General features: G+C 43.3%; 1 protein-coding gene across 1 annotated transcript; it reads right to left on the reverse strand.

Moving 5' to 3' along the window:
* Positions 1–659: 659 nt before the first annotated feature.
* On the reverse strand, positions 660–22,419 carry LOC145358666 (serine/threonine-protein kinase NIM1-like). Its single transcript, XM_080212887.1, has 6 exons — positions 22,304–22,419; positions 22,029–22,198; positions 14,619–15,308; positions 9,026–9,294; positions 4,519–5,301; positions 660–2,517 (listed from the first exon to the last, which is right to left on the reverse strand). Exons 3-5 carry the CDS (start codon positions 14,815–14,817, stop codon positions 4,552–4,554), a joined length of 1,218 nt encoding a protein of 405 aa, XP_080069013.1. The 5' UTR covers positions 14,818–15,308; positions 22,029–22,198; positions 22,304–22,419; the 3' UTR covers positions 660–2,517; positions 4,519–4,551.
* Between the last annotated feature and the right edge of the window lie 1,122 nt (positions 22,420–23,541).

Here is a 23,541-nt window from a genome sequence, read left to right on the forward strand (position 1 = left end):
TAATGATCCTTCCCATGCTCTGCCCCTTACCCACTTCGATTCCTATGCGGGTGGGCTGGTAAAATTCCAGCCGAGATCTCTTTGCAGAGGTATGACAAATAATGCTGATATCTACTGTACAAATCTCAGAACTGTGACAGTAGGAAAATGCAATAACCAACTTGTACACCACAAAATCTCTAAACAGCAAATGACTTGAATAAGGAGTCCATCTGTTTTTGTTGCTGTTGGTTGGTCATGAAGGGGATTTTGGCTACTGTGCTGACAGAACTCCATGCTTTCTAATAATTTTACAGAATTTTCTATATCCACCCAACATTGTAGACAAAGCTGGAGTTCTACAGTGAAGCAGTGCCCTCTCAGCTCTGTCCGCTGATGTTGTCTAGATTACACCTACTTGTGATATTGTTGTGCATGCTTAACTGTAAGAATCAGGTAAGATTATGGAATGGTAAATCTACAAAATCTGTGAAAAATATCAGTTGTGCCAACTCCATGTTCAGCACTTTTGCATCAGAGCTTGACTGACTCATTTTACACTCTCTAATCCCTGTTTTATTAAGAGGTATACAGGCCCAAACCCATCACAGCCAGAACACTACAAAAATTTCTCTACATGCAAGGCATCACAATCAAAGTCAGACATAGAGATGTGCCAATTAACACCACTTTAATTAATTAATCAAAACCTATTGTAATACAACAAATGCCACTGTAAAGTTAAACATGAAGATTTACAATAAGAACTTGATCCCTAAAGTCTTTGTTACAGAGCTATGTCCAATATCCAAGATTGTGATACAGTTAACAAGATTAAATTTACAGTTCACATTCAGCATAACACTGTCAAATCCAGGCTACTTCCGAAATTAAAGCATAAACCTACAATCCCCCCTTCCCTGAATAGGTTGGTGCATATAGCTTTATCTTCCTCCTGACTGGTCGAGGTGAACTGCTGTCCATGACCATTTTCACCATCCACGGCTGTTTACTTTCTCTGACTATCATTGTCTTTACCCCTCTTAAGTAATGTAGCACGCATTTTATCTCATTATAATGAATACAATTACTTTCTTCCAGTTTGGCAATATAAACCATTAGGCATTATCTATAGAATCATAGAATTGAATCATAGAATTCCTACAGTGCAGAAGGAGGCCATGAGAATGCGATGGATGAGAACGTGTAAACTCCACACAGACAGACAGTCACTAAAGATAGGAATTGAACCCGGGTCCCTGACACTATGAGGCAGTGGTGTTAACCACTGTGCCACCATGTTGCCTCTATGATACACTTTTGAATTTATTTCTGTGCACATTTTCTCTGATTCTTTCAGAAATGCTACAGAAATTCTTTTTATGTTTTAGCTTTCCTGGAATCCTGAATTTTTTTTCCTCAACTGTCGACTTTTTGTTCTGAACTGAACTTGATTAGCCCTTGATCAGGGATTGTTGTGAACCCATGCCCTTTCAGTGGAATGCAGGGAGTATATGTTGTGCTGCTTGCTGATTATCATTGGGGTCCAAACATTATTGATGCCGAGCAGTACAACAAATTGGCCTGTACTACTTAAAGTTAGCCTGCACCTTTACAAAGGAAGGGGCATTGCGGCTGTGGGAGATACAGAGATAATTGGGGAAGGGCACAGTGCAATAGTCAACAATGGTTGAACATGGAAGAGAATGGACATCAAGGTTTTTATGTGCCCCACGAGAGATCTTTGTGAAGAGTTGGAAATGAGGAAAAGGATCCTGTGCTCTCAGGGCATGCCCAGAAAGCAGTGGCAAGGAAAAACAGAGAAATGCTCCAGCAATTAGTTCCCGTTCAGCTCTGCTTGTTCAAGATCTTCCATGGACTGGACTTGCATTGCTACCCCTTGTAATGCTGTGGATCTCATTTTGGGCTGTAATGTGGCTGTGGTGCAACCCTAATGGAGACTTTGTCCTTCGCTAGAAACTGTTTATTCAATACTTTGTTAAAAACCCATACCTTGCTTGCAATGAAGATGGAAATATCTGCATTCTTCAGAGCTGTAATATTTATGGCTGCACACCTCATTTATTTCTCCATAGCAACGCTTTGTGTCATTCTAGTCTGCATTCGATTGAATCCATCAGCTCTTTTCTCCTTTCAATTATATTTCATTTGACACATTTGCTTGAACCAGAACCCAAATCATTTTGTGATATATTTTATTTGCATTCGAGTTCATTACTTACAGGTGCTACACTTCAACAAGTTCTGCAACGAATGAAATGCTCTTGTTTATTGTCTGAATCCATCGGTAGCATCTAAGTGCCTGATGAACTCTGAAACAGTTCAGTGAGTATATGGTTGGCTTGCTGGTAGTAATACGAAGTGTACCATGTGGAAGTCAGTCCAGCATTCCACTCCATGGTGCTGGTCATCTTTATGCACTGCAAATTACGTTGCCAGATGCAGATGTAATCAATAAGAAGCTATATCCTTGTCACAGGGTGCAGTCAAGATGTTTCGTATTGGTCTAGAAAAAGACTGTAGAAGGGAAAGAAAGAACTTGTATTTATTAGTGATAACCAGTGCGTGCTTGACATGGTGGCCACAAAATTGGACTCCATCATGTCGCTGGCTGAAACCTGGGGTACCAAATATGGTGGTCAATTCACTACACTAGTGTAAGTGTGCCATGTATAGGTCAGAAGCATGTGGATTGGGCAGATCACTCAGCATGTAATGCTAACCAGCTCCCCCCATCCGCCCACAACCCCTTTGCCTCCCTGTTTACTTAAAGTAATCAAAATTGGACTTTCAGCTGAGTTCTCTTTGATATTTTGTGTTCAGCAGAGTTAGTGGAAGATCCGTCTATGGTTTTGTTGCTAAAAAGCTGTTGGAGTCAGATGGGAAAGGTGCTGGATTTTCCTAAGGAGTTCAGTAGCATTTCGAGACCTCCGGGCAGAAAACCTGCACTCCAACTCCTGGGGCTCAATATTTGCAGTCCCTGCGAGGCTGCAGAATTAACAGGGAGCATGGGCAGCAGAGAAGGGAAGCTATGCATGTTGGGAGGAAAAGGAAAGCTCTCGGTAGAAGGTTGTCCCCAGTTAGGGTCTTCAGGGAGCATTTCATCAACCTCCACCTCAGGCAGGAGCAGTGTCTAATGAGCAAGAAGGTGATCTGTGCCACCTCCTTCAAACAGACCTGAGATATTGCTTTTTGGAACACTTGCAAATAGTTCCCCACATCATTCATCTAATTTTGGTAAAATTCCCAGAGGAGAATACAGGTTTACAATACATGAGCAAATGAAAACAATTTTTCACAATTTTAAACTTACATAAAATTGTTATGCTAAACAACTTCTTTAATTTAAATAGCTGTCATTTAAAATTTATGCAAGTTACAATATACAATTCAAGTTGTGTTCATTTGAGTAGTATTGAAGAGTGCTGCATTGTTGTAGATGCTTTCTAGCTTTCAATGAGATATTGCAGGTGATTTTGGGGCCCTGTTCGCCATAGGCACATATCCCATTATGGCTGGAAACTCTCACGAGAGAGCCATAAGGGGATTTGCGATGGGAAGATCTCAGTTTGACCTCAGACATTACCATACATTAACATCTATTTAAATATTCAAAATTGGCTTAACGCTGTATCTTCCAGGAACGTCAGATGTTCCCACCTGCCAGCATGAAGAGATCAGATGTGATGAGCATGCCAAGGGGTGCTGGGAGGCCAATGTAGCCTTAGGGTGGTCCTGGCACTGCTCCCTGGCCCTGCCAACCAGGCTGTACCAACCTGACAATAGCTTCCAAGTCCCATCTGCCTACTTTGTTAATTCAGGTTAATGCGAAAATCTCTAGCTCACTACCTGAAGAGGAGCGGGGAATTTGCCTGGTTTCCTAATCAAATAATCCACCCATGACAAAAGTTACTAAAACATTCATCTCATTGTTGTTTGCTTTGGGCAAAATGGCCATAACGTTTATCTACAAATAACAATTGTTACTGCCCTCGAATGCACAATAATTGAAAGGTTTTTTGGGAGTGTTTATGAGAAATGTGTTAAGATTTTAGGAAAAAACAGGTAGACATTTAGATGCTCTTGCATGGGTGTTTGTTTAATCAAAGTTATGGCAAAGAGTACTTCTGTGAAGCCTTTTTAATCTGCCTCTCTTATCCCAGTGATAGAATCACACATCCACTTCTTCTATTCTGAATATCTGTGCATTATAAAAAACATTATTTACCATTCTTTAAAAAAAGGGTGTAAAAATTAGAATCCTCTTCCTTAATCATCTACTTAATGTTGGTCATTTATTTAATCTATTCAAATTTCATGGCATGTGAGAAAAAAAAAAATGAACATTTCATTTATTTTCATTGGGCCATTATGCACAGAACCTACAGAGGCCCCAGCTGAATCCCAAACTCTTATGACTATTTACCACTTGAAAGCCAGAGAGGCTTCTTCATACTCACTGCCTCATTGCCAACTCCATCCTCAGCACTGGCAACATCTAGCTGCAAGTTTTCCTACCTTGTTAGAATGACATTAGTATATGTGCTGAATTTATAAAATCAGACACATCCGAGAGGTCTGCGCACGTCCTTTGAACCGCCGTCTCCTGCTTTCATTCAGCTTGTATCTTGCAGTGCAGTGGTTCGCCATGGTAGAACTCTCCAGAAAGTGCCTCTTTTGTCTCCGATGGAGAATGATGCGGTAAATCCCAGTTATGGCACTGTGGGAGCCCTGAATAGGATTATTGCAAATGTGTTCCTCTGTGATTCCCAAATTTCCTAATGCTTTCTTCACCTCCTTTTCCTCTTCGTTTAAAGGGAGAGAGCTGGCCAAGTGGGCTGGATTCAAGCAGAATGGTGGGCTTGGCTCTGGATGTTCTATTCCCTTCAACCATGGGCTTTCCAGGATGTTGGAAAGGGTATAGCGGTTTGTTGGGGTGTTCTGAAGAATTCCTTGGATGAGTTTCTGGCAGGGTTCCGATACATAGGCTGGAATTGTGTATGATCCAAGTAAAACGCACTTTTTCAACTTCCTGATGTTCTCTGCACGGAAAGGCAAGGTTCCTGTCACCATAAAGTAAAGCAGGATGCCCAGAGCCCAGATGTCCACATAGATTCCAAAGTAGCTCTTTTCTTGAAAAAGTTCTGGGGCTGCGTAAGGTGGGGAGCCACAACAAATGTTTAAGGGTTCATTCAGAGGACACAGTGCACTGAAGCCAAAGTCACCCACCTTCACACAGTTAATACCTGAGTAGAACACATTTTCTGCTTTGAGATCCCGATGGATCACATTGTTCTCGTGCTGAAACAGGAAAATGGAAAGTTAGGCAGGCAAAATGAGGAGAAATCAGGGAAGGAACAGATGAGAACACTGAAGAGATGACAGTCTATCAGTTGTAATATACATACCAGGGCTACCCAGTATCAGGACTATCACCAGTACCGTTTTTCCATTCTAGCAATGACTTCTCCCCCGAGCACAGCCAAAATTAATTTTTCCATTATTATCAAACCTTTCTCTTTACTTCTCTTACAGTAATAGGGCTGCATTTCCCACAAGGTTCAGCATCCCGATATTGGGATCAATAAAAGGAGCCCGACCTGCACACTTCCCAATAAGCAAGACTGGCTCAGCAATTCTCTGGGATGCAGCCTACCAACTGGTTCTTTATGAACTTCTTTACCTGAATCAGGTAGCGGTAACTCTTGTACACCTTCCTGAGCACTAGAAACAAACAGATCTAACTCTACAGCACAATGGCAGTTCGGTCATCTTCATTCCAATTTCTAGTATATCTACCCAGTCCTTTCTGTTGGACCTGCAGTATGGGTGCCCTTCCTGCACTGTGGGTGCCCTTAGCGCAGGACATTTGTTCTCTATTAGGAGGCAAAAAAGATAAAAATCAAAAGAGAGAGATACTCATCCCAATCACGTTGAGCTGGCATTTGACCATATTAAATTATAGGGTGGCTATGGTTTAAGATAAGTATCCTGCTTCAACATCCACAAAAGCTGCCTTTCTTGGTTGCTCTTTCTTCCTTTCTCTGGGTCAGTGCTGAGGTAGTCTGGGAAGGACCCACAAATGTTAAGTTTTGCACAAGGTAGAGCGCAAATAGCTACATCTTGGACTGAAAGCTTGGATACAGAATGCTAAAACTTGGGTTGCTCCTGGTTTTTAGGGGTGAGGGAAGTGATGCCCATACAGTTAGTAACACACAATTGTCATGTGTCCATTTCAGCTGTATGATTGTAACATTGGTTTGAACAGTTCCAGTGATGTTTCTCTGTCCTCCAAGCTATCTCTAGCCTCTGCGCATGGCAGAGGGCCTGTCAGTATCAGTTGCTGATCACGAGCTACCACTAGGCTTCCTATTAAAGAGAGGCTGCATTCCTGAGATTACGGGCGAGATTTTATGTCCTCACTCATCCTGAAACTGGAAAATCCCACCCGAGGTCATCGGACATTTCCAGGGTCCGCCCCTCACCCACTCCAATTCCCACGGTTGGGGGGGGGGGGGGGTGGGGGGAATGGTAAAGTTGCAACCTATGACTGATGAGAAATCATTTTGAAAGATTGGGGGAATGTCGCAGCAGGCAAGGTTGAGGGCTTATTTCTTCATTGATGCTGCACTGGAGGCTCTGATCCTTGAGATGGACTCCAGGATGGAGATTTCCCAAGTAGGAAAGAAACCCAGAAGGCACAGCCTGAAGAGACAATGGGAATATCTGCCCTGAAGGTAAAGGCTTAGAGTCCAGAAAGGGGCAGACCTGCTTAGGGGTATCCTGTATAACAGTGCAAGTCAGCAGCAGCCTTCCATCAACCACACAGTAACCACAGGGATAGCATTGTGTAGGGGCAAGAGCACTTCTATGACAGACTCTAAAGGATTGTGCAACAGGGATTAGTTCATTGTTGTTTCTATAATTGGACGTACTGTTGCATAAAGATGCTTTGTAAACGTCCTTATTGTTGACCTTTTGCTGGATGTTGGGCAAGGAATCATTGTGATGGAGAGCGTGAAATGAATGTGGGGATAGTGATAGGTGGGCCCATGTTGAGATGGGAAAGTTGTTTGAAATGGAAATGTAGCTTCACAATCCTTTGTCTGACATTCCATTTAGCCACAGGATGCAGGAAGCCAACAGGGTTGGCAGCGAAGACATGTTTGATGGACATTCTGCATATTCTGCCAAAGACTACAGCTAACCAGCATGGATCAGGGCTGATCAATTAACAAGCTGATGCAGGGGCAACAATCTTTTATTTGCTCAGGCTAGAATAGCAGAGGCTATGATTATTCTACCTGGATCAGTTCAAACAGGGAGAGCTACTTGTAGATTTATTCATGACCCCATCCAACTCAGTTGTGACTCAACATTGGTTGATTACTGGAGCTCGGCTACAGGATGTGAGCAGAGATCACCCTCTTTGTTAGAACATAGAATCTTTGAAAAGAAATGTTGGTGACTTTTGCCTAATATCTAAACTGGTGACTGGATCAGGATGGTGCTTTATCATTTGAGGGCACAAAGCAAGTTCCCTTAGCTCAGAAGAAAGCTTCAGTGCAGTAACCCCACTCTGATCCTTCAGGCCGTTTGCTAGGAAATTGGTAAAACCATTGCTTACATTCACATTACATAATGGAGCATGATAGCACAGTGGTTAGCACTGCTGCCTCACATCGTCAGGGACCGGGGTTTGATTTCCAGCTTGGGTCACTGTCTGTGCGGAGTCTGTGTGCTCTCCCCATGTCTGTATGGGTTTCCTCTGGGTGTTCCAGTTTCCTTCCACAGTGTGAAAGATGTAATGGTTGGGTGTATTGCTAAATTCTCCCTCAGTGTACCTGAACTGGTGGAATGTGGTAGATCGGGGATTTTCACAGTAACTTCATTGCAGTGTTACTGTAAACCTACTAGTGACTAATAAATAAATAATTCCACCTGGTTATTACAGATAATCACACATTCAATTTTTAGGATCACAGAACATGGGTCTATGCAGCCAAACTATTAGCTGGCTTATTCTTACTGCGTCATGAAAGATGCATCTATTGTTGTAGTTTAATTGTAGTCACAGCATGTACTTCTCATTTTCCTTGATTAAATGTCTGGCTTTCTGAAGGTTGGTTTGTGATCAAGCATCTTAACCTACTCTGAAAGCTCAACCTTCTCATTTCTAGAAATCTCAGCTGTCACCATGCCAGGAAATGATTTTTCAGACAATCCCTTCTTTGCAGGCTTCCAACGCGATAGGGACCCTCTTCATGCAGGGGACAATACCATACCTGCTTGTATTCAGGCTGAGTGCAGCGCAGTCCTACGCATAACATGCACAGGTGATCACTGCATCAGAACTTGCTTTAACAACATTCCCATAAGAAGTGCCCCTGTTGATAGAGGCAGATGAGGATGTCGATCTCAGGAGTTAATATTGCTCCTGGAATTTTGCAGCAAACATCATCTTGGGTCACTGACCTGAGTCAGAAATTCTTGCCTATTGAGTTGGGGAAACCAAGGTCAGGAGGGTGATCATTTTGATTATGCAGTGTCTGTCTGCCCCATAAACAACCGAGCAGCACACTTAACTCCAATTCACTTCAGGAAGGATCAGTGCTTTAAGACGCAAGTGGTATATGGAGGAGTGCAGAAGAAGTAAAGAATGACCTACCTTGTAGGGTTTTCTTCATTCTCTGAATGCTGTGGCAATCTCTACACTATGCTGCTACCTTGTCATTCCATAAGGACTTTGAAGGATATAAAATTGACACTGCTTTCTTCCTCTCACAATGTCCTCTGGCAGTCTGAAAACTAAATGCAACCTTGTGGACATATCAGAATTCATTAATGATGCCAGAATGGAAAAATTAGAAAGATAATCTACTTTAAACCATCTGACCTTAAAATGAGATTGCCCATTAGGTGTATCTGTGCAATTCAGTGGTGTGTAAAGCAGGTGACAGCAATTCAAAGATGACAACACAAGACAGACTTTTCTTTTTAAACCAAGCTTAAATCTCCCACTTACCATGTGTTTGACAGCCGATATAATCTGAACAAATATAAATTTACACTCATATTCCAAAAGTCGCCCATGAGTGGAGATCTTGGTGAAAAGATCCCCTCCATCTGCATACTCCAAGACCAGGTAGAGTCGAGACTGTGTCTCCAGCATCTCATACAATCGGATGATGTTCGGGTGATTAAGTTGCTCCATACACTGGACTTCGCTCATGAACGGTTGTTGTGATTTATGGTTCAGATGCTTTTTATCCATGATCTTGATCGCTACCTTCTCTACAAATTACAAAGAGAAAGACACTGGTTATTTTCTTGTATGAGTGACAATATACTGAGTGTAGTCTCTACACTTCTATATTGCAGTCAATGGAAAGAGTAGATAAGTATGTTTATGATTCCTCATTTAGGTGACTGGACGTGTGGTGTGTTGAGAAGATTGCATTACATACCAGGGTAGCATGTATTGGGATGCTTAATTTACTGCGATACTGTGTGCTGACTGGTGCTGAAGTAATCCAAGTGGTTTATAGCCTCTGCATGTTTTTGAGCTGCTTTAATGTGGTCCCTCCCAAGTTAATCATGGTTTGTAATCTCCCTGAGGACAATCTAATCTTGTTTTGATGGATCTAATATAATCTTGGAGAGGTGTGCATTGATAGATCAATATTTCTTTATGATGATATGATTATGTTGTCATGGGTCCAAAAGGGCAATCCAGGGAGCAGTGTTAAGCATGCTTACCATCAATTTCAATGGCTATTCACGAATCTGGTATTTTTCATGTTGGTATTATTCATTTGATCTTACTACCTCTTCTTATCACCCAGGAACAGGCTTGGTAATCTACCACTCAAGTGTCCCATCCAATGCTGACTGTATCTGGACTCGGCTGTTACATCCATCATGGATGAGAAAAAAATTAAATGAAAATCCAGGATAGTTGGATGCAGCATTCTTTTTATAGTCACCTCCTGAATAAAATGGGAAAATGGGGCAGGAAAAAACCACTTTGGAAGCTGTTCAAGAGGTCAAGAGTGGCCCTTTTCCTTATCTTTTATTCTTAATATTTACTGCGTCTTCTTCCTTAGAATCATAGAATTCCTACAGTGGAGAAAGAGGCCATACGGCCCATCAAGTATACACTGAGTCTCCAACAGAGCATCTTACCCAGGCCCTATCCCTGCAACCCCATGTATTTACCCTGCTAATCCCCCTAATTTACACATATTAGGATACGAAGAAGCAATTTAACATAATCAAACTAATTGGCACATCTTTGGATTGTAGAAGGAAACTGGAATACCCAGAGGAAGCCCATGCAGACATGGGGAGAATGTGCAAACTCCACACAGACAATCATCCAAAGCCAGATTGAACCCAGGTCCCCGGCACTGTGGGATCCGCTAACCATTGTGCCACCGTGCCACTCTTTCACTTTCTGCAACTGAGCAAGTGACAGTGAAATATTTTATGATAACATTATAAATTTATAATGTTTAATTACTAGTGTCACAAGTAGCTTACATTAATAACGCAATGAAGTTACTGTGAAAATCCCCTAGTCGCCACTCTCCGGTGCCTGAGGGAGAATTTAGCTTGTTCAATGCACCTAACCAGCACGTCTTTCACACTGTGGGAGGAAACCGGAGCACCCGGAAGAAACCCATGCAGACATGGGGAGAATGTGCACACTCCACACAGACAGTGACCCAAGCCAGGAATCAAATCCAGGTCTCTGGTGTTTTGAGGCAGCAGTACTAACCACTGGTGCCTCCGTGCACTAAGACTCATCTAGTAAAGAAAGTGTTCATTCCCAGCCTTCAGTGTTCAAGATTACAAACATCCTTGACAGCCTGAACCAATCGTATCTGTGCTCTGGGATGGGATCAGTACAGTGGCGGGATGGGAGGGTCAGGAGTGATCCTGCGCCTTGCTGAATAAAACTCAGGAAGATTATTGTCCCAATGTTCATGCATGTGATATATAACCATTACTAATTTCATCATCACTTCATTACTGGCCTGAATTATTAGATTTCTGTTTTAGTCCCAAGAACAGACAGCTAAATCTTTACCAACACAATGCGATTTAGTATTCTTTTGTTCACAATCTCTTGATGTGCAAGCATTTATAAATTTTGCATTTTAGAATGATTTTATGTCTTATCAAATGCCAGATCTCATTGTAATGGGTATATTGTAATTGCCACTGTCACCACCTTTAAGGATTGCTAATTGTACAATACTGCTGGGCATTACGTATCTGGTTAAAAGCAAAGTACTGTGGATGCTGGAATTTGAAACAAAAACAGAAAATGCTGGATGCAGATCTGACAGCATTTGTGGAGAGAGAATAGAGCCAAAGTTTCAAATCTGGATGGGTCGAAGGGCCAGCATTTTCTGATTATCTACCAGGTCCAAGTTTGACAAAATGCTGAGACACAGATCACTTCACAACTCCAGTGCAATTGAATATCAGATTAATTGATTTGGTAAGAGTGGAGGAGGTGCACAAGAGGCCAGATTCAGAGGAATTGAGAGTTTAGGTGGGGACTGAAGGTATGCAGGAGGGTACAGAAATAGGGAGGGGCAGAATGTGTGTTTTAAATGTGAAACAGTGTCAGGAGAAAGCCAACGTCAGTGATTGAGGGAAGAATGAAAGATCAGTGGGACTTGACGTGGGATAACATAGAAATGGCAGAGTTTTGATGAGTCATAATGCCACAGAAGGAGACCATTTGGCACATCAAGTCCCTTAAAGGATATCAGAGGGTGAACGATGCGATTCTAGCCTGCAGCATTGATGTAACTGAGTTCGATTCCGGCCTCGGGTGACTGTCTGTATGGAGTTTGCACATTCTCCCCATATCTGCATGGGTGCTCCAGTTTCTTCCCACAGTCCAAAAATGTGCAGGTTAGTTGATTGGCCATGCTAAATTGCCCCTTGGTGTCAGGACTATTAGCTGGGTAAATACGTGGTGTTAAGGGATGGGACCTTGGTGGGATCGTGGTTGGTGCAGGCTCGATGAGCCAAATGGGCTCCTTCTGCACTGTAGGGATTCTATCTATGATTCCCACAGATGGAGAGTGTGAGCTCAAGTTTGCCCCTAACGGATTTGGTCTTCAAAACCTCTGTTTAACTGAACCACTGCTAACCATTGTGCTACTCTATTGATTGACCAGACAGGAGAATGACACCGTGTGAGTGAATCACTGTTTGCTAGCTCAGGGCCCTAATCTCCCAAGTTGAACTTTCAAATCCACATCTTCACTGTAATGGAGTTCATCCACTCCCACCTCCACATAATGCCTCATCCTATTCTGCAGCTGAAATACTCAACCACGTCTTAATGCCTTTAGACTCAATTACATCAGTGCTGCAGGCTAGAATCCCATCATTCACCTTCTGATATCCTTTAAGGAACTTGATGGGCCAAATGGTCTCCTTCTGTGCCATTATGGTTCATCAAATCTCTGCCATTTCTGTCTTACCCCACATCAAGTCCCACTGATCTTTCATCTTTCTCTCAATCACTGACAGTCATCTTGGTGAGAATACACCTGAGTGAGAGTGGAATCAGGCGAGGAAATGTCCGCTGTGCTGGACAATGGAAGGGAGATATTGGAGAATATTACAGTGGGAGACCATGTCAAAGGCTGCGGAAAGATTGAGAAAGATAAAATAATTACACCATGGCCACATTCAGAGAGGATGTCAATCATGACTTTGGTGAGGGACATTTCAGTGCTTTGCTTCAGGAGAAACCTAATTGGAGATTCAAACGTAGAATTACATAAAACTGAAGATAGATTTGGAAAGTAGAACCACATTTAATTAGGTTGGAAAAGAAAGAGAGATAGAACATGAAGAAATGGTTGCAACAACAGAAGTTGTGATTTTATTTTCAGGAATGCCCCAATATGCTGGTTTTGAAAGGGAGAAGGGAAATATCCTCAAGCCATTTACAATGTCAAATGGCATGGGGGCCAAGAAAGGACGCGAAGTTCCATTGATGTGAAGTCAAGGGAGCAGAAACTGGGTTTCATGAACAAGACAGGAGATAAGAGAGAAATTAGAAAAATACATGGGTTCAGGGCTAAGGCGAGAGAGAGTTTGGCTTGGTAGCTAAAGGAAGCAATGCTGCAGCAGAAGTTACAGGAATTATCTCTGTAATAACTCCACCGAGACCTGTATCTCTACACCAAAAGTTAGATTTATTTACAATAGTTAATAATACTCTGATAGGTACTTCTCACTACAGAGCATACACCCTGAGTGTCAGTAACCCAAACAATCCGCATTTTCCAATTGGACAGTGTTAACTGCTTAAATCAGGGAGCTCATATTCTAACAAGTCCACGTCGTTGATGTCAATAAAGTCATTACAGTCTGAATCTTGGTAACATAGTCTATGAACTCCTCAGACTTATTATTGAAGGTGGGCATGGAGGGGCACAGGACAAGTGGACTGAAGGAGATGGTTGCTCTTGTAAAAAGGAAACCAAGATAGTTTTAAGCCTGCGCCAAATTGAAATAATTGCCATGAGGGGAGAGAGCAAAGATTTTGCTAGCACTTGGGACACCAGAGGTGGAGTCGGAGTGTGGTTGAATAAACTGAATGCTGCTTTAGTGATGAAGAAATGAAGGACTGTGATCTTATTGAATAACAGACAGGCTCAAGGGAATGAACAGCCCACTCCTGCTCCTAAATTCAAAGGCTAGGCAGACTGCATGAGAACAGGATTGGAATGATAAGAACATGTGTCCATGACATTCTGTGTTCTTTACCTCCAGTGCTGCTTCAACCGTGCCTCCATTGGTCTGTGTTTTCAAATTGTCAGTTTAATAACATCAAAGATTATTGATAATTGCTACTAGTATTTTCCTCTACCAGTTTTAGCTAATCCTTGAATGCATTATTTATAGATGGATTGCTTGAAGCACTGAGCTCCATATTATTTTATAATGTTTAGTTTAGAACAATTTTAGCATTACATCATTCGATAACAGCAGAATGACACTACGGCACCAACTTGGACATTATAATAATTTGGTTATTATATGGTGGCACAGTGGTTAGCACTGCTGCCTCACAGCACCAGGGACCCGGGTTTGATTCCAGCCTTGGGTGTCTGCTGTGTGCAGTTTGCATTTTCTCCCCACGTCTGTGTGGGTTTCCCATGGGTGCTCTGATTTCCTCCCACAATCCAAAGATATGTAGGTTAGGTGGATTGCCCATATTAAATTACCCCTTAGTGTCCTAAAATACATTGTTTAGGGGGATTAACAGGGTTAGTAGGTGAGGCTACAGAATATGCCTGAGGTGTGAGTCAGTGCAGACTCGATGGGTTGAATGGCCTCTTTCGGCACTGTAGGAATTCTATGATTCTATCCTATGATAAGGCACACAGTGTTATTTATAATCTTGATACCAGTGTGAGCTGTTCCTAAAACCCTGTATGTAGCTTTGTGTATATCCTCTTCCCTTGCAAATGTAGACAGCCTGTTCAAATAATCTTTTAACAATATGTGTACCTTACCTCTTAATCAGCCAGAGTGCTCAATATGCAGAATTGATTGAGTAAAGTAAATTAATTTACCTTTTGTCAAACAGTGTATTCCAAGCTTCACCTTTGAGAAGTTCCCAATGCCAATTTCTCCACGGAGTTGGTAAAATCCAATCCTTTTTCCAAGTATCAGTTCATTTTTCACTGTCTGGTTGTTCCGCATGTCATAAATAGCTTTCTCAAAGGGTGTAAGAAACTCATTTTGCTGCTCTCCCTCCTTGTCGTCCTCCATCTTGCATTGTGTCGGGCTGAGGTAATCTTCAGTGTGAACAGAAAGCTTTGCTACGGCCGTCGTGAGGGTTCACAGTTTGTATCTGAGAAACTGGAACTCCTTCACCATCCCTTATAAAAATCAATTTTGTCAAAGTCAACAAGAAAAACTTCCCCTCTCAAAGAAGTATCCTCTCAGTTGAATAGCTGGTCTTTATGGAATTTCATTTCTATGGAATCTCTGTGCCTAATGGGCTTCTTTCTCAGAAGACTCTTCCCAGACTTTGATACAAGTTGTGTTTGTTAGTCTCTGCAGACAGCCCAGATCTAAGCGATTTTGCCACAAAAGATGGTTGCTGCTTATGGGACTGGAATGTTGTTATTTGATCATCTTAATCAGTTGTAAGTTGAACAGCAGCCACTTTATCTTCTACTCAATGACTGAATGGATTGTGAATGGCGAGCGTACCTTCTTCAACTTCTAGACACTGTCCAAGGTTCTCTGAGATGAAACTGGAGGAAAAATAAATTGGATTTCAGTAAGTAAAGCTGTGCAGAGAACCTTGGTTTGCATGGAGCCACAAAAATCCACTTGGCAGCTTGTATATTATGAGGCTGAATTTTGTGTGTTTCTGGCAAAGTGCAGTTGGAGGATCTTTCAGCAGCTTTCACAGTACTAAAGTTCTCTTCATAGAGGAGAAAGCAAACACTGAGCAGTGACGGGGAAAGCACATTCACAATCAAACCCTATGTGATGGGCTCTATCCCTCTTTACCCTTCTTGAACTATCTGTGATCTTTGACATGATTGACCACAACATCTTTTGCAATGACTGTCTGCCATTGGTCAGCTAGATAGAACTGCCCTTGTGTGACGATACTTTGCCTTTAAGAAGTGTGTGTTAGTCATGTGCAGGATCTGTTTTAGTAGGCTTTTTTTATTATTGGTGCTGCTGGGTCTATAACCAGCATCTTCTATTATTACCGCAGCAGTATAAATGCTCCCAATTGCTAGAATGTTTGTTTTAATTCGAACAATGCTGCTCTGCTGATTTTAGTGATTTTCCCTGGGGTTTTGTAGAGTAGTCATGATGTGGGTATGCCGGCGTTGGACTGGCGTAAACACAGTAAAAAGTCTGACAACACCAGGTTTTAGTCCAACCTATTTATTTGATAATATACTCGCAAGCTTTCGAGGGGTTACCCTCTTCGTCAGGTGAATGGAGAGTTCTGGCCTCAGACAGAGCATATAAAGCACAGACAGTTTAGAGATTACTGATTAAAATGCGAATCCCCACACCCAACCTGCTGTTCAAGACCTGAAGTGGCTGATAATGTGAGTGGTAGGAGCACTGATCACAGTTTAAAGAGATGTGTATTGTCTCCAGACAGTACAGTAAGTGAGGTTTTGCAAACCCAGGCAAGTCACGGGGGTTACAGATAGTGCGACATGAACCCAAGATCCCTGTTGAGACCGTCCTCATGTGAGACGGTCTCAACAGGGATCTTGGGTTCATGTCGCACTATCTGTAACCCCCGTGACTTGCCTGGGTTTGCAAAACCTCACTTACTGTACTGTCTGGAGACAATACACATCTCTTTAAACTGTGATCAGTGCTCCTACCACTCACATTATCAGCCACTTCAGGTCTTGAACAGCAGGTTGGGTGTGGGGATTCGCATTTTAATCAGTAATCTCTAAACTGTCTGTGCTTTATATGCTCTGTCTGAGGCCAGAACTCTCCATTCACCTGACGAAGAGGGTAACCCCTCGAAAGCTTGCGAGTATATTATCAAATAAATAGGTTGGACTAAAACCTGGTGTTGTCAGACTTTTTACTGTGTTTTGTAGAGTAGGACATGATTGGGGTGATTTACAGTAATATCAGGCGACTGGGTGGAGCTGGGCTTACACAGAGAAATCAAGCTCAGATGCTGCTTAGAGTTGATAGAGAACAGTACCTCTCTTATTTCTCTGAAACCTGGAGACTGGGATCTGCCAGAGACTAGATTTATTTCTTTGAAGTTCTGCTGTTTGAGGATACAGCTTTCTCTGAGAGTCTGCTGTATGAGAGTCGGAAGACAGATGTTGGTTTGGATTTCTATCCAGAGGTGCTGGCTGGAAATCTAGTATTCACAGAAGACGGAGGTTGAGGGGGGACATGATAGAGGTATATAAGGTACTGAAGAGAATAGATAGAGTCAATAGTGAGAGACTGCTCCCTAGACTGGGTACAAATACGAGAGGTCATGATTTAAGGGTGAGGGCGGGAGAGGTATAATTTGGATGTGAGAGGAAGGTTCTTTACACAGAGAGTTGTGGGGGTATGGAACGCGCTACCAAGTAGGGTGGTGGAGGCAAAAACGTTGGACTCGTTTAAGGTTCAGTTAGACAGACACATGACTGAAACAAGGATGGAGGGTTATAGTAGGGGCTATTAAATAAGGTCAGAACCTCGGGAGACACCGGAAATGCAGACTTGTAAGTTAATGTTTTTGTCTTTTTATTCCGCAGGTGGAGATCCACCTCGTTGTCAAACGAGGGGCATGCACACGGTGGGTCATGCGTGGGCTGCTCTTGGAGGTTCCGGGAGTGGCCTAGTACTTCGTGTCGGTCTGTGTGCTTGATCGTGGACCGGTAGACGGGCACCGCAACAGCTCGGTGACTAGCACTGCTGGCTGTGCAGATACATGGATTTGGGCCTGTGTCTGTGGGAGTTTGTGCATTCTCCCTGTGGTTGCGTGGGTTTCTTCCGGGCGCTCCGGTTTCCTCCCACACCCCAAAGATGTGCTCTTAGGCTGATCGGTTTACCAAATTGACACTATTCTCCCCTGAATTTGGCTAAGTTAGGGGTTCCATTCGTAGACACGCAGGGTAGAATAGGTGTAGGGTGATGCGGCGGCGCGGGCTCGTTGGGCCGAAGGGCCTGTTTCCCGTGCTGGGTTGTTCTTTGTTAAGCATATCTGCTTTTGGTGCTAACTGGTTCTGAAGAAGAGATTTATATCTATGGGGATACTGCTAAATTGGAATAACAGAGATGGATAGATGTCAAGAATTATAGTTTGTCATGTTTAAATATTTTAATTGGTAAAGTTCTGCTAATTCTTATTGTATTTGAACTGTTTCCTTAAATAAAGTTTGTTCTGATAAAAGCTTCCGAATGGGTCAATTGAATCATACCTGGAGTGAAACCTGTTAATGCCAAAATCAAAAGGAAAAGTTAAAGTCTAGACTAACTTCAAAATATACCTTTGAGTTTCTGATCTAGTCCCTAACACTTGCCTGGGTCAAACATTAAATCATAACCAGAGAATCCCCTACAATGGCTTCTCTTCCCACTCCTGCACCGTTCCCTCTGGAGGCTCCCAAGTACTTATCCTTGACTCCTTCCTATTTCTCATTAATTTGCTGCCCCCCACTGACATCATCTGAAAACAAGTGAGATTCCACATGTAAACTGTTGAGACCCAGCTCCACCTCACCACCACCTCTCTTGACCTCCTTCTCATTGTCATGCTACTTGACCAGCATCCAAAATTGGGTCTGAGATATCCTCCAATTAAATGTTGAAAACACAGAAGCCATTTTTCTCAGCTCTCCCCACAAATGTCATTCCCTAGCTGTCAATTCTCTTCCTCTCCCTGGCCACTGTCTGAGACTGAACCAAGCCATTTGCCTCCACCGTATCCCCTCCAACACCAAATCAACTACCTCCATAAATTCTCTCATCTATGTCCTTGTCTCAGCCCATCAGCTGCTCAAACCCTCACCCACACTGTTTTTAACATTACACTTGACAATTGCAACACTTTCCTTGTCAGAGGGACTGATTGTGGACAAGTCCCCAGGACCGGATGGAATGCATCCAAGGGTTCTGAAAGAAATGGCGGAGGTGACAGTGGATGCCTTGGTGGTTATTTTCCAAACGTCGCTGGATTCCGGGGAAGTGCCAGAAGATTGGAAAACGGCTAATGTTACGCTGTTGTTTAAGAAGGGTGGCAGGCAAAAGACAGGGAATTATAGGCCGGCTAGTTCAACGTCTGTTGTAGGTAAAATGTTAGAATCCGTCATCAAGGAGGAAATAGCAAGGCATCTTGAGGGGAATTGCTTGATAGAGCAGACGTAGCACGGTTTCGTTAAGGGGAAGTCGTGTCTGACGAATTTATTGGAGTTCTATGAGGATGTGTCTAGGGCGGTGGATAGAGGAGAGCCGGTGGATGTGGTCTTTCTTGATTTTCAGAAGGCATTTGATAAGGTACCTCACAAGAGGTTATTGCAGAAGGTAAGGGGGCATGGAGTTGGGGGTAGGGTGTTAGCGTGGATAGAGGATTGGCTGTCAAATAGGAGGCAGAGAGTGGGGGTCAATGAGTGCTATTCGGATTGGCGGTTGGTGACTAGTGGAGTGCCCCAGGGGTCGGTGCTGGGGCCTCAGCTATTTACCATTTATATAGATGATCTGGAGGAGGGAACCGAGTGTATGGTGTCGAAATTTGCTGATGACACCAAGATTAGTGGAACGGCAAATTGCACGGAGGGTGTGGAGAGTCTGCAGAAGGATCTAGATAGGCTGGGCGAATAGGCCAGGAACTGGCAAATGGAATTTAATGTTGGCAAGTGCGAGGTGGTCCACTTTGGTAGGAATAATGGTCCTTGTGCATGAGTCGCAAAAACCCAGCTTGCAGGTGCAGCAGGTGGTCAGGAAGGCGAATGGGATGCTGGTCTTCATAGCGAGGGGGATTGAATATAAAAGTAGGGAGGTCTTGCTGCGGCTGTATAGGGCATTGGTGAGGCCGCAGCTGGAGTACTGTGTGCAGTTTTGGGCGCCGCACTTACGCAAGGATATTTTGGCCTTGGAGGGAGTGCAGAGGAGATTTACTAGGCTGATACCGGAGTTGAGGGGGTTGAGCTATGAGGAGAGGCTGAATAAACTAGGCTTGTACTCGTTAGAGTTTAGAAGAATGAGGGGAGATCTCATTGAGACGTATAAGATGATGAATGGGATGGATAGGATAGAGGTGGAGAGACTCTTCCCACTCAGAAAGGATAGTAGGACTAGGGGGCACAGCCTCAAGATAAAGGGGGGGCGGTTTAGAACGGAGTTGAGGAGGAACTTCTTCACTCAAAGGGTGGTGAATCTCTGGAATTCTCTGCCCGTTGAAGTGGTGGAGGCTGCCTCGCTAAATATTTTTAAGACGCGGGTTGATGGGTTTTTGATAAGAGAGGGGATTAAGGGTTATGGGGAGAGGGCGGGAATGTGGAACTGAGCCACGACAGATCAGCCATGATCTTGTTGAGTGGCGGGGCAGGCTCGGGGGGCTGGATGGCCTACTCCTGCTCCTATCTCTTATGTTCTTATGTTATGTAAAAACCCAGCCTGCAGGTGCAGCAGGTGGTCAGGAAGGCTAATGGGATGCTGGCCTTCATAGCGAGGGGGATTGAATATAAACGTAGGGAGGTCTTGCTGCAGCTGTATAGGGCACTGGTGAGGCTGCAGCTGGAGTACTGTGTGCAGTTTTGGTCGCCGCACTTACGCAAGGATATTTTGGCCTTGGAGGGAGTGCAGAGGAGATTTACTAGGCTGATGCCAGAGTTGAGGGGGTTGAGCTATGAGGAGAGGCTGAATAAACTAGGCTTGTACTCGTTGGAGTTTAGAGGAATGGGGGGAGATCTCATTGAGACATATAAGATGATGAATGGGATGGATAGGATAGAGGTGGAGAGACTCTTCCCGCTCAGAAAGGACAGTAGGACTAGGCGGCACAGCCTCAAGATAAAGGGGGGGCGGTTTAGAACGGAGTTGAGGAGGAACTTCTTCACTCAAAGGGTGGTGAATCTCTGGAATTCTCTGCCCGTTGAAGTGGTGGAGGCTGCCTCACTAAATATTTTTAAGACGCGGGTTGATGGGTTTTTGATAAGCGAGGGGATTAAGGGTTATGGGGAGAGGGCGGGAAAGTGGAACTGAGCCACGACAGATCAGCCGTGATCTTATTGAATGGCGGGGCAGGCTCGAAGGGCTAGATGGCCTACTCCTGCTCCTATTTCTTATGCTCTTATGTTCTTATGACGCCTTCAGGAATTTTGAGTTTATCCAAAAGTCTGCTGTCTGCACCCAACTCACATCAGGTCCTGTTCTCCCATGACCTGCCCCCTACATTTGATTAAGCTCAGTTGGACAGCTGGTTACTGATGCAGAACGATTGCAACAGTGTGGGTTCAATTCCTGTACTGGCTGAGGTTATTCATGAAGGTCCCGCCTTCTCAACTTTTCCCCTCGCCTGAGGTATTGTGATCCTCAGGTTAAATCACCACCAGTCAGCTCTCCTCCTCAAAGCCTATCATCTGGGACTACGGTGACTTTACTTTTACATTGGTACCTGGTCCAGTAATGCCTATATTAAATCACATGTTTTTGTGGTCCAATCTTTCGAAAGTTTCACCCCTCCCTATCTCTGTAACTTCATCAAGCCCAGCAACCCTCCAAGAACTCTGTATTTCTTTCATCCTGTAGAGATGCCGGCGTTGATTTGGGATAAACACAGTAAGAAGTCTCACAACACCAGGTTAAAGTTCAAAAGGTTTATTTGGTAGCAAATGCCACTAGCTTTCGGAACATTGCTCCTTTGTCAGGTAAGTGGGAGTTCTGTCAGAACTTCTTACTGTGTTTACCCCAGTCCAACACCGGCATCTCCATATCATAATACCTGGGGCCAGTTGACCTGTATCCAAACAAAAAGTCAATACCTTCAGACCAGCAAATTTATGTTTTAAAAAAGCCAACTTGGCAACTTCACTCATAACGTATACAACGAGTACATTCAAGTGTAATCCAACATTCTGCAAGGCTAATGCTTCAGGTTTGAGCAGATTAGAGTTTAACAAGTTGGAGTGCCTCCTAGTGATCGTACACGAAGGATGTCTCTTCCTCATATACTCATGTTTACATTCCAATTGCGCTCTGCCCTGTCCCAACCTCATGATAATTGGACTGCGTCTGCACCCTGGAGCTGGCAATATAGTAACATACAGTACGACACAATCACACATAATCAGCACTAACCTTCGGATTTTTTCTGGCGTCGGCAAAGAAGCTTAACAATGTCCAGCAATTTGGTGCACGAATAATTTTAGAATTGAATTAGACTGGTTACAATATAGTTTCTTTTGAAGTGCCCAAATGCATACGCTTTTAGATAGAACAAGGCTTGTCATGGATTCACAGGATTAGTTAGTTACCTGTTTAATTGGAATTGTGTTTCTTTCTCCGTCTGTTGTAACTTATGTTGATTGGTCACTTTTGCTTTGTCCCTTGTTGCCTGGGGCGCCTCCGATTCGATCTCTTCTGATGTTTTCGGTTCTCTGTCAGCTGCACTTGAGTCCGGCGAGAGCTTCAATCTCTGAGGAGCCTTACAAAGAACAGACAACAGTGAGGCTGCTCACTGGGTTAATCTAAATCGGTCATGGCAGTCTTAAAGAGGAGGATTAAATGGAGTTACTTTTCTTTTTTGTACCTGGCCTGGTTATTCTTAACTGGATTTCAAGAATTATCGCCTGAAATGAAATGACACAATTTATTAAAATATGCTATTAGTGCAATCACTTCTTCTAACAATGTAGACAATCATCTTACAACCACCTGCCATTTATGGCTGTAATCTATCATGCAAAGCTCCTAAAGCCACTTCTCATAGTGTGACGTGAGAGTCACTTCTCGCACGACATACTTACTTTAATATTTAGATTTGATTTGGAGGGAGGGAGTAGTCTCTCAGGAGCAGATTGAGACAAAATGTAGATAATCGGCAGCCAATTTTTCAGCACGCTAGCTTTTTAAAAATTTTCCATTGACGTAGAAATTATGGCCAAGATTCTTAATTTCAAACCAAATAAAAGCGACAGTGTGACAAGGAAACACATTTCCAAGAAGACCTCAAAAAACTATTGTTCCATGAACCAAAGAAACCCCACAGTGCAGAAGGAGACCATCTGGCCCATCAAATCTCCACCAATTCTTTGAAAGAGAATCTTACCCCGGTCCACACCTCATCCTCAACCTATCCCCATAACCTTGCACATTTCCCATTGTTAATCCACCTGACCTACACATATTTGGACGCTAAGGGGCAATGTAGCTTGGTCAATCCACTTAATCTGCACATCTTTGGACTGTGGGAGGAAACCCATGTAGACACAGGAGAATGTGCAAACTCTACACAGATAATGACTCAACACCAGAATCGAACCCGGACCCCTGGTGCTATGAGGCAGCAGTGCTAACCACTGTGCTGCCTTGGCTGAAAGAGTCAAAAATCAGCATCACTACGAATCTGTTTCACTTTATCCAAGAGGTGTGTATTAAGGAGGGTATTCAAAGGAGGAGCAGTTGGAGAGGTTAGAAACAAAGAAACAGCACAGTACAGGCCCTTCGGCCCACAAAGTTGTGCCAAACATGTCCCTACCTTAGAGATTACTATGCTTACCTATAACCCTCTATCTTACTAAGTTCCATGTACTTGTCTAAAAGTCTCTTAAAAGACCCTATCGAATCCACCTCCACCACCATTGCCGGTAGCCCATTCCATGCACCCACTACTCTCTGAGTGAAAAACTTACCCCTGACATCTCCTCTGTACATACTTCCCAGCAACTTAAACCTGTGTCCTCTTGTGGCAACCATTTCAATCCTGGGAAAAAGCCAATGACTATCCATTCGATCAATACCTCTCAACATCTTATACACCTCTATCAG

Source organism: Carcharhinus amblyrhynchos, chromosome 26 (genome assembly GCF_965287045.1).
Source record: "Carcharhinus amblyrhynchos chromosome 26, sCarAmb.v2.hapA, whole genome shotgun sequence".
Lineage (NCBI taxonomy): Eukaryota > Metazoa > Chordata > Chondrichthyes > Carcharhiniformes > Carcharhinidae > Carcharhinus > Carcharhinus amblyrhynchos.